This window comes from Nestor notabilis, unplaced genomic scaffold (genome assembly GCF_000696875.1).
Source record: "Nestor notabilis isolate BGI_N333 unplaced genomic scaffold, ASM69687v1 scaffold34602, whole genome shotgun sequence".
NCBI lineage: Eukaryota > Metazoa > Chordata > Aves > Psittaciformes > Psittacidae > Nestor > Nestor notabilis.
This window is the reverse complement of record NW_009917589.1, coordinates 29551-41281: the sequence shown is the minus strand read 5'-3', so window position 1 is coordinate 41281 and position 11731 is coordinate 29551. Positions and strand designations below refer to the sequence as shown.

The 11731-nt window shown below is 36.7% G+C and overlaps 1 protein-coding gene across 1 annotated transcript in view; it reads left to right on the top strand.

Moving 5' to 3' along the window:
- Positions 1-23: 23 nt before the first annotated feature.
- Positions 24-11731, top strand: part of PARN (poly(A)-specific ribonuclease) — a gene marked incomplete at its 3' end in the record, with an annotated part of 34184 nt that continues 22476 nt past the window's right edge. Inside the window, exons 1-12 of the mRNA XM_010009308.1 lie at positions 24-99; positions 963-1042; positions 2204-2271; positions 2366-2447; positions 3196-3256; positions 3865-4030; positions 4239-4304; positions 5047-5085; positions 6956-6998; positions 7740-7820; positions 9950-10006; positions 10869-10946. Coding sequence (XP_010007610.1) covers positions 2210-2271; positions 2366-2447; positions 3196-3256; positions 3865-4030; positions 4239-4304; positions 5047-5085; positions 6956-6998; positions 7740-7820; positions 9950-10006; positions 10869-10946 — 735 coding nt within the window. The remainder of the gene's footprint in view (positions 100-962; positions 1043-2203; positions 2272-2365; positions 2448-3195; positions 3257-3864; positions 4031-4238; positions 4305-5046; positions 5086-6955; positions 6999-7739; positions 7821-9949; positions 10007-10868; positions 10947-11731) is intronic.

The window sequence follows — 11731 nt, the reverse complement described above, 5'->3', positions numbered from 1 at the left end:
GTTTTACCCCTCTACCCGCAGATTTTAAGGATAACCTAAGCAAAGTGTATGAAGCCATTGAGGAGTCGGACTTCCTGGCCATTGATGGGGAGTTTTCAGGTACAGTCGCACCTGCTTTGTGGTTGTGAACTGTTAGCAGTATCGGGGGGGGGCCCAGGTGCCTGTGCTCGCTCATGTAACACATTTCAGTGTCAGCTTGGAAAGGCTAAGGCCACCCCAAAATGATTAAATGATGTCTTATGTGTGGAATAGCAAGGTTTTGGGCAAATAAAGATACATGTCATACTCATGCTGCTTCTACTCCCTCCCTGTGGTAATCTTTTAACATGTTAATTGATTTTCAGCTATAGCTCAGGAAAAAAAGAAATAAAGATATATTTTTTTTAATGTGTCACAGTGGCAAGACATTGGCATAAATAGGGGAGGAGGGGAGGCCCTGCAAGTGTTTGGAGAGGGAAAGACAGCAGTAAGAGCTTTATATTTGTGAAATTCAGAGGGTTTATGCATGAGAGAGATGCCTTCATAAGTGCTTTAGCTTTGGGATACAGATTTCACTCAACCATAAAACATAAATGTGGTCAAAATTAGCTTTGGTTAGATGTGGTGCTTATAGAAATATGGTTAGGTATTGCTTAAAGTGCCATTCAATAAATCTATGGGCAGCACTCTTCCCATTTTTATGTTGACTTTGAGCTTGCATTGTGTTGTAAAGACCCATCATTATGTTACTGGTAGGTCTTCCCAAGTTGCTGTCATGTTGAATAGGAACCAGAGCAGCAGAGCTTTACTGCTAGAACACTGCTGTTAAACTGTGTGGCTTTTGTGCTGACATGCGTGCTTTTGTAGTAGCAAATATTTCTTCAACTGAAATAATCTTAGTCTTAAGTCAGAGTTGTTGCATTTCTTTACTGTGGCTAATTTTGAAAAGCTTACCCAAAACAAAATATGTTCTGGTTTTTTAGGGATCAGTGATGGGCCTTCTGTTAGTGCATTAACCAATGGCTTTGACACTCCAGAAGAAAGATATCAGAAACTTAAAAAGGTAAAGTGTTTACATTGACTGAAATTAAAATGCTGGAAAAAGGTTAGAACTCCTTAGTTCAGAATGGAGACAATATAGGGAAATATGACGGAGGACTGTAAGATTGGGTTACACAGATCAGATGGGGATTGCTTGGCTCATTGTCTCTACTAACAAGAATTGGGGAGTGTTACATTAAACTTGTAGAAGTCATAGTTAGAACAAACAGATGTGATTCCTCACCCAAGAGTTAGCAGATGTGTAGAACTTGTTGGGGGATGTTGAAAATGTTAAAATTTATGAGTTCAAAGGGGGATGGGTAATAGAAGTTCAGCGGCAGAGAAACTACTTCAGGACTAATGTCTTTCCCAAACTACCTCCCCTGCTAGCATGTACTGTCCTTAACAAAACTTAAATGCCAACTGCCAGCACCACCTTTGCCTCTCTGCAGCACACACACAGAAAAAGGGTGCTGGAGGGAGTGGAAAGAGTTTGAAAAATAACCAAATGAACATGGGGGACACATATGGTGTGTGAGGGTCAAAAGGTAAAACCTATGATGTTTTGGGTTGTAGGTTTGATGTTTGGTTTTGGTTTCGTTTATTTTCTCTCATGCTTTCAGTGGTGCTAAAAACCTTTCCAATATTGAGCCAACAATTGTGAAGTACTAGAGAACATAATGATAAAGTGCCTAGTGCCTATGCTAGTGCATCTATCGCAATATCCACTGTTAACCACATGGGTTAGAAGAATATTAAATGGTTTGTTACATGTATTTGAAAACTACATAGCCAGTGTCCCTCACAGTCTGCTCCCACATTACAGGGAATGTAAATGAATGTTGAGAAGGAGACTGACAGCTGCTTTTAGGTGCAGCGTCTCTTGTATGTGAGCAGTGGGTGGAGAGAGATGGGACTTCCCTCAGTTCTTGCTGTTTATGGAATGGAAGTGCATACTTACAAATCATCCTTGGCAATAGTGAAATGATTAATTTGGTATGAAAACTAGTTGAAAAACTCTGGTGTATTTACTTCAAAATTACCAACAAAATGAATATTTGTTAAGAAGATTCAGGTTTGCTTAATTTTGAAATTAAACCAATAATTTATTGTAGATGTGCCCCAGTTATCTTTGAATGTGTACAATTTTTATTCTCACGCAAAGTTTTCTTTTCCCTTTCAGCATTCCATGGATTTTTTGCTCTTTCAGTTTGGCCTTTGCACTTTTAAATATGATCACACAGAAGAAAAGTATGTTATTCTCTTATTCCTTGTTTTCTTAACTGAGGAATTTATGAAGTAATATTGATAAACTCTATTGACATGGAACTCTTCTTTTCTACAGGTATATAATGAAGTCATTTAATTTCTATATTTTTCCAAAACCCTTTAACAGAAGTTCACCAGATGTCAAGTTTGTCTGTCAGGTTAGTAGAAAAACAAGTTTGATTTTGTTTCGTTAAAGTATACCTGCAGTAAACTCCTAAAAAATTTTCCCGGGGAAACTACATTATTGTAGAGGGAGAAGTGGTTGGTTTTTTTAACAGCTTAAAAGTCAGGAAAACATAATTTTTGGGTTTTGTTTGGTTTGTTGTGTTTTTTTTTTTTCTTATATAGGCATTGCTTAAGAGCAATCACTAAAAATGAGCTTTAAGGGAGTCTCTGTGACTTCAGTTTTTAAATCTTGTTACACATTACATTGTGTGGTTTCTGGAATTGGAGATAATGCTCCAAACCTGGCAAGATGATTCTTTTTTTTTTTTTTTTCTTTCTTGTCTGACTTCCTGCTCCCTTGTCTTTTCTGTTTGATCCTTTATTCCCATCTCTTATCTCACTTTCACTGCTTCCCAGGCAATTGCCAGCATTTTTCTGGCCTGAGATTTGTTCTCCTGAACGACATTTTGCTTTCTTTAGTTTGCTCTCTCCACATAGCTCGTTCTTTCATCTATATCCGTTTAACATATTTATTGTTCTTGTACTTTATGGAAGTTGAAAACAAATAACAAAAGGAGCACAGCATAAAAATCTCTGTGGCTTATTTAGCCTCAACAACTTCGGTTGCTCTTGACTTTAGACTTCATATAATTTCTTAAAAATTGTAATATTAACTGAATTGATCGTTTTATGCCGCAGATAATCTTGCCAATTGTAAGCTATTTTATTTTGTTGTTGCAGAGTTCAAGTATAGATTTTTTAGCAAATCAAGGATTTGATTTTAATAAAGTGTTTCGCAATGGTGAGTTTTGTTTGTTTTCTTTCAATGTTTGCAAAAATCATGATGACATCTTCATTTTATGCAAAAAGAAAAAGGCAGCCATTCCTGGTATGAGGAAGTTCTTAGAATTATTCTTCTCCAGTCTACAACTGTGCTGATAGTTACTCTGTTTCAAAAAATTTGTTGTATAGATTCAGCAGAATATATACAGGCAGAGTAACAAGTTATATATCTGTGTAATGATCAGTAGTAACATTTTAGAAAAGATATCAGTGCACTGTAATAGGTGCTGCTGCAGTCTGTTACTGAAGTGATTCAGATAGCAAGGAAGAGGAGTGCTAAGTCTCGTGATCTACAGCTCTACAGTCCTCTTGCAGATGAGGCATATAGCTCTTGAGTCCAGTGTTACAAGCTAATCTGGCACATGGCAGAAGGACACCTGTAGGCACAGATAAAGAATGGGCTCTAGAACTGATGACTGAAAAGGAAGGATGTGTTTTGAGCCTTCAGGGTTGTAACACAGGCAATTGCTTGGTTAGTAATAAGTCTTTGCTGAATCACACATCCCTAATTTGTCTCTAATTATAATGAGCTTTTAAATGTCTTTTTTTCTTTATGTTTTTTTAAAGGAATTCCATATTTAAATCAGGAAGAAGAAAGACAACTAAGGGAACAGTATGATGAAAAACGTTCTCAGGCCAATGGTGCAGGCTCTCTGTCATACATTTCTCCTAATGCCACAAAATGTCCTGTAACAATTCCTGAAGATCAGAAAAAGTTCATTGAAAAAGTAGTGTAAGCAAAATTGTTTAATATCCTCTGATGATGTTGAAATGAAGACATAAACAATAGTGACATGTTAATATGTTGAAGCTATTTTTGTTAATTAGCTGTGCAGTAGTTCTCTTTTTGTTATGAAGCATTTTCTTGTTTTTTGGAGAAAGCTGTAAGCATCATAAAAATAAAATATTAGATATAGGAGCAAATCATCTATTTCTTCCAGGGAACAGATAGAAGACTTGCTAAAGAATGAAGAAAATGAAAGTTTGGAACTGGAGCCATGTACAGGGTTAGTCTCTGAAATTGCATATCTTCTAAAAAGAATATTTATATTGGCCATATAGAATTGGGAGAGTAATGAAGAAGAAGAAATCTTTACTTGGGTTAACTGTAGCAAAATCTACGTTTGACTAATCTCTGAAGGTTGAGAAAATGCGGTAATTTATGTGGATGTCATCTCTGATTTATAAGCCATACCTCCTGCAGGTAGTGACAAAATATTTCATTAGAGTCAGGAAGTGTCCTGCATATGTGAGCCTCCTTTTGCTACTGCTGAAGTGCTACATAAGCCCTGGATATACATTTCATAATTGAAGTTCTCAATTCTATTGAGCTTTTGGTTGTTTGTAGTTGACACTTTGTATTGGAACTGGTTTTGGTGGGTTTCTTTCAAAACGTGTTTAGCTTTGGAGTCCAAATGTTTGGAGAGAAGTTATTTAAAAAATAAACCATAAAAAAATAATAATTTAGAAATAGTAGAACATTGTAAAGCTTTGGGGGTAAGATAACATCACTGTCCCTATATTCAGTAATCATGGCCACAGAATATTTGCTTATGGGAAGACAGGTGGTTAACTACACAATGGTGTATTGAACAATTCAATAAAACCTTTCCAAGGCTATAGGTAGCAGTGACTTATGCTTAAAAACCTTTCTATAAATGAACATGGAGTAGACTTAAACTGAACATTATTACTTTGAAACAGTTTTGTAGGAGGAGAATTAGTAACACAATTGTCTTTTGATTTCAGATTTCAGAGGAAATTAATTTATCAGACCTTGAGCTGGAAGTAAGTTACTGGTAATACTGCCTTACTCTGTATTTTTAGTATTTCTGATAAGAAAGCTGGGTAAGATCTCATCTGCTTAACCTCAGAGGTTTTTTCCGTTAACAGAAGAATTTTATAATGTTTTGAAGATAAATTCCATTAAACTGGTTTGTGAAGATTCATTTGAATTTTTTGAAGCTTAGTATTTCTTTTATCATTCCTATCTAAAACCTGTGAATAGAACAGCACAGCCTAGAATTATGTAGCAAATGCAACTTGATAGGTTTTTAGTGAACAGGAAGTGCATGTGCTTATACAGACTGTGGGCTTTACCTGAAAAACTGCTAGTTCTGTGGTAGGTACTGGAATGTTTATAGTTTTCTGTTAGATAACAAGTCTAAGCATTTCTAATGACTTTAAAAATCGTAATTCTAGTAGTAATTCTCTTGACCTTTCTTGGCTTACTTTATCACTCATCTTTGCCTAAATGTGTCCCCTAAGGCCTTAGGAGAAACCGTAAGGCTGTAGAGATGAGATTTTCATTGTTCTGAGTGGATTAGTCCAATGGGAGAAGATAGTGGAAATCTTTTTCTGTGCATTTGCTTAATTCAGTGTTGCAACAGTATCTGGCACTCTTGTTACTTACACTGGAAGTGGGTAAAATAAAGCTTCTCTATAGAATAAAATCTCAAGAAGTGAGAACTAATCTGAAAAAGAGGTGTTTTCAAGACTTTTTTTCTGTGTGCATTTTAAAATATTGATAGAATATCGATAGCTTCCCGCAGCACCTAGTGTTATGCTGTCTGATGCTTGTTCTTCCATCTTCTGTCCGTGGATGGAAAAGTGTGTTCATGAATTGTATTTTTATTAACAGTGAGCTGTGTTGCTTTATGTGTATACAGCTGTGTACACTGTGTGTGTATATTGGCAAGAGAAAGCAAAGTTGTAAAGTTAGCATGGAGAGAATTAAAGCAGAAGACGGTGAGGTTATTGACTGCTCTTGTATCCTGAACCCTTCACATGTCATTTTCTCTATTGAAGTGTTCTTTTGTGCAGCAGTGTTTTAATGCATCCAGGGTCTGTGACATGAAATAGCTTCAAAGTGAGGTCGAGGTGCAAAATTATGTGAGAAGTCAGGGTGGAAAGGATACAGTAGCTTCCTGTATGTTATCTAGTACTAGTTTTAGTAGAACCGAAGGGCAAAAGAAACATGCCAGTTCTGCGGTGGTTGTATACTTGTTATTAGTTTATTATGGTGGGAAGATGAGAGTGCTAAGCAGTGAAAGGCAATATTCTGTTTGACTTTGCTGTTATTTGGATGCTCTGTGTATGGTAGCACTTTGATAATTAAATGTGATTGTCGTGGAGCGATGCAGCCCTGTAGCACAGGTAATGACATTTGTATTAATATTTTCTATTAAGGCTTATCGTTAGCAGGAAGTTCAGGGTTGTTTGTAAATCCTAGAGTAAGTGACATATTAAAGGCATGCAGTCACCGAAGAAGCTGTCTTGTGGCTGCAAGTAACTGAGAGCTTTCTCACAAGTGTTCTGGGTTTGGATTTCTTGAAAGCAAAGATTCCAGATTGTGATGAAATATTTAGATGATGTTTACTTAATATTACTAAAACAAGAAGTTATAGGTTCCATAGCAGTAGGATGGGAAATTGCATAAGAAAGTAGGTTTTAGTGCCAGTTACTGTTAAATAATGTAAGGAGGTCAATTTAACTAGCTACTGCTTCAAATTTTCCATTATTTTAAATTTAAAGGAATTTTTAGTAGTTCTTTTGCACTTAAGACTTATAGTAATAATAAAACATGAAATCTACTGTTGGAGTTTCAATATGCTAGATTAATAACTACTTTTGTTTCTTTTCATTTGATTTGATTTAGGTATCCAAAAGGTATCCATGTGGAAACTCTGGAGTCAGATAAGGTAAGTAGGTTTCTTACTGCCTGTAACATTTGTTCTATTTAAAGGAAATTGCATTTCTCATGTTTACCAACTCTCCTAACTTTCAGATCTAATTTGAGCTTTGTTATACAAAATGCAAAACGTTTTAAATGAAACTAATGGAACTAGTTTCTGAACATTAGATATGACGAACATATGAAGTGTAAGCATGTGTTTGTGTGGCTTAGTAATTTTTTTAAAAGGATACTCAAAGGTATTTTAAGATGCAGTGGTTTCAGCAACCTGGTCTAGTGGAGGGTGTCCCTGCCCATGGTCCCCACCAGGCAGTTTGGAACTAGATGAGATCCCTTCTAACCCAGACCACTGTATGATTCTTTTTATTGGTGAAAAGTAGATCTCAATCTTAGAGGTAAAATAATGGCATAACATGCTGTATCCTGACTTCCCAGGACAAATTCCTGCTTCAAAAGTTATTTGGAATCCACTGTTTACAAGGAAATGCTGATAACCTTTCTCAGAAATAAAAGGTGGATTTAATAAAAGTTAGGTTTGGCGGATGAATCTAACGCAGCTTTCTAAAGTAGAGATGTGGGAGTAGCTGATAAAGTGATGCTTACAATAGAAGAAGTTATGTTGCCAACTAAGTGTTGCTGAGGTATGAGTTAATTTTCTTTACAGTGTAAATTTACAAAAATTTGCAGTGGTCTTAAATACAAACTTCTCGGAGTCATTCCTCAAACTCTACATTTTTTTTTATTTTAGAAGGAGAGATACATTGTTATTAGTAAAGTAAATGAAGAAGAACGGAAAAGAAGAGAACAGCAGAAACAAGCAAAAGAACAGGTAAATAAGTTCCATTTCATTAGTTTTACATGAAAAGGGGAGGGGAAGAATCTATGACTTCAGTCAGCTATGCAGAATTGTGATAGGGTTTGGTAGTACTTCCCTTTTGTTTGGATGTGGCTGTTGTCTGAAATGGATCCTCAAAATTCTGCCAGATAACTTAGGTTTTGCAGCAGAGCAAGAAGAGTTGCCAGACACCCTACAAAATGTTAAAGAATGAGCAATCGTAGAATACTGAACCAGTGTTTGGGAGCAGTGAATTCCTCCTTACATGAATCTGCTCTATCAGAGAACCATGGTTTAGTAATAGGAAACATCAGTTGATTGCATTTATTAGTGCTGTGTGATAACAGTCATTGCAAAAAGGCTTGCAGAAATTCTCAAACAAGTCTGCGCAATTATTTGGATTTACAGTCTGTCCTTGCAGTAGCATTCTGTTATAAACTTTGCTTGCTCTTAGTTGTCTGAGTTAAAATGTCATATACAATTAATGTCATCTGGCTTTTCTTGATGGAAACATGCTGCACACTGTAGTAACTACTGTAGTAATAAGTTGACTGGAAGGTGATGTTTGGTATATTTGGGCATTCTTATCACTGTTTAAGGGACTTGGTATTTTTGCTTACTGAGTCTGATGCGAGTTTCAAGAAGTCATAAGACTTGAATCTTGGGAATTCTTGACCACACTCTTGTGATTTGTACTTGCATGTTTCAAGATTAAGTCAATTTGGCAGAGCAAATAATACTTGCATGAAGAATGCCTTTTAAGAGGAAAAGAGATACCTAGGAGACCTCAACTAATGTGATCTCTTTTTTCCAAAAGGCAAGTTAGGGACAATTTACTGCTACAGTAGCTTTTTCTGAAGCAGTCTTTATAGATTCATTATTCACTCTGGCTCATGGCATTCAGAACTGAACTAAAATAACAGTGAATGTTTTTACTGAATTTCGCTTCTGGTTGAACCAAGATAATACAAGGCAGAAATTACTTCTCTAGACCTGAAAAAGAAGAATGTGTTACAAAAAAGTTCTTTAAGTGAAACTAAAATAGATGCTGTGGTCAGATCCCTCCCCCAAACCAATCTGAGTTAGTTTAAAATGTGTAGCTCACATTGTATAATATCGTAGTTGTGTATTTCTTACTCTCTTTGTTTATATGCGAGGAATGTTTCTTACCCAATCTCAGTGTTAGCATAAAAATACAAATTGATTTAATAGAAATAACAATCAGCTGCATCTTACAATAATGCATGTAAAAATACATCTGAAGATATGTAGCTTCATTTTAGCAGCATCTTCAGCTGTTTGCAGTCTAATTGCTGTTGAGCACTCTAGAAGAGGTGTGTTGACAATGAACTGACTACAGCTGTATTGGTCTGGTTGGGGTGTTAGCTGCCTTTACAGCCCATATGTTGCTGTGCTTTGCATTTGTGGCTAAGTGTTGATACCACATGTGTTTTGGCTACTGCTGAGCAGTGGTTGTGCAGTGTCAAGCTTTCTCTCTCTTCCACCTACCCCAAAAGCAAAGTAGGCTGGGGGAGGTGGGCAAGAGGTTGGGAGGGGATGTCTGTGGTTATGGTGGTGTTTATCTTCCCAAGCAACCTTTAAGTGTGCTGAGCCTCCTCTTCTCAGGAAGTGTTTAGACATCTGTCTGCTGATGGGAAGTGGTGAATGAAGGCCTCTTTTGCTTTGCTGGTGCATGCAGGTTTTACTTTTCTTACTGAGCTCTAATTAGATTGATCCACAAGTCTTTTTGCCTTCCTTTGAGTTTCTTTTTTTCCTTTCCCTTTTCCCTGGGAAAAGGGAGTGAACAAAAGGCAGAGTGAGTGTTTGGCTTCTGGCCAGGGTCAACCCACCACAATACCTTGTGACTTGTCTGACTTTAGCACAATACCTTGTGACTTGTCTGACTTTACAGTGAACTAGAGCTACATATAAAACTGGAATTCTGTCAGCAGCATCCTGCTTTGACCTCATGTATCTTCTAAATACTGATATTTCCTCTGTGGTCTGTCCTTGGTTATGTCTGACAAACAGTTTGAGCTAACTGGTGTGTCTGCTAGTTCACAGGTATAGCTTTGACAATACTTGTATTTCTGTTTCACTAATATCAGGATCTTTGCTTGCAGGAGGAGTTGAATGATGCGGTAGGATTTTCCAGAGTCATTCATGCCATTGCTAATTCTGTAAGTTAACATCATGTGTAGTGTACCTTTGGTTGTAATAAAAAAAAAAATAATTAAAAGAAGAAATTCTTTTGTTGTTAAATTTTACTTGTTTTCCCCCTGGCGGTTAAAGGCTTAATCAGGGAATGTCATCTGGTTCTCTTCTACTTACATAGTTAAAACAGGCTATAGTTTAAATGTCTCCTTCAGCCCAATTATTTTCATGTAGTTGTTACAACCTGCTGTGTAGAAAAGGAATATGTATGCATATTGTTCTCTCTAGCAATTGGAGGATGCAGGGAAGTCAAAAAGTTTGTCATGTTAAATGAGTCAAAGTTAACATTTAAAAAAATTATTACTCATTTTCAAGAAGGAACTTGCTTGTACAACATCTGGCATGAAAGGTTCTGCACTATGAGAAGCCAGGTCATGCCTGTAATAACTATCGTATATTGCAACCAAAAAGAATATATTGTGAGTTGTACAAGTTATAAACTACGAAGAGGTGGACTGAGAAAGCACTGGACCTCAGTCTTAAATAGATTACATTTGGAAATCAAGTTGTAAGTGTCTGTTCTAGTGCATCTTCTTCACATTTTAAACAGCTGCTGAAGGCTGTGATTAGTTGTGAGTGGTGAAGATTAAGAGTAGAGGCTGTGATTAGTTGTGAAGGCTGTGAAGGTTGAGAGTAGAGGAAAAAGGAGTGGCTGCTCTGAATGAATGGAGTAGCCTGTGGAGCAGGCAGAGAGTAAATGGGGGAGATTTGGTTTGTATTTTTTTCCCAGCTGCCCTTGGCTAGCATCTGGGATAGGCGCTTTTCATATATTGCCCTTGCCATGGCCATGATTGGAAGTGTAACTAACATTTAATGTTCTTTTCACAGGGGAAACTTGTTATTGGGCACAACATGCTGCTGGATGTTATGCATACCATACACCAGTTTTATTGTCCCCTACCTGATGTAAGTAATCTTCTGAGTGTTCAGACGATGAAATAAATGCCGTAATGTATTTGTCTTTAGTCTTATCTGAATGTTTTATAGTGAACAGAACCATATGACAATCTTAGAACAACAGAAAAGTATTTAAAAGAAAAAATTCACTTGTTGCTTCTGGGCTTCTGCCTTATTTTTTTAAATCTTCATGTAGAAAGCTTTGCTGGATGGAATTCTTCCACTTTACATTTTTAAAATGTTTAATTTAAACATTGGAATTTGATTTCTGTTGTGATTTCTGCTGTATCTGTTAGTCCTTCAGAAACTGCTTGGATAATGGCAGGTAAATTTAACCAACTTGTTAAGATACTGGTTTGGAGCATCAGCATTATTATGTGTCATTTTTTCCCCTGTAGTTTACAGTGTCGGAATACATATTTTCATATAATGTAGTACAATTAATGAATGATAAGAAATCTTCTAGCAGGATGATGTTCATTGGGATGAAGAGGCGAAATGTCTGAATAATTGGAAGGAGCATACTTTCATGACTAGTACCCTAGCAGTTAATTTATACTGAGCAATGTATTGGCACTGAGGCCATTGTCTGAAGAAGTCAAAGGTCTCATTGGAAGGAAGGTCTGCATGGTAGTTGTATTACTTGCAATCATCAAGGGCTTGTGGGTGTTATGGGAAAGACTTATGAGATGGGAGAAAAGTCTGGGCCCTGTTTGGATGGTATTGGAACACAAGCAGTTGTCAATTGTTCCTGTACGTCTGACGCGTGGAAGATCTAGTCTTGTAGGCAGTCA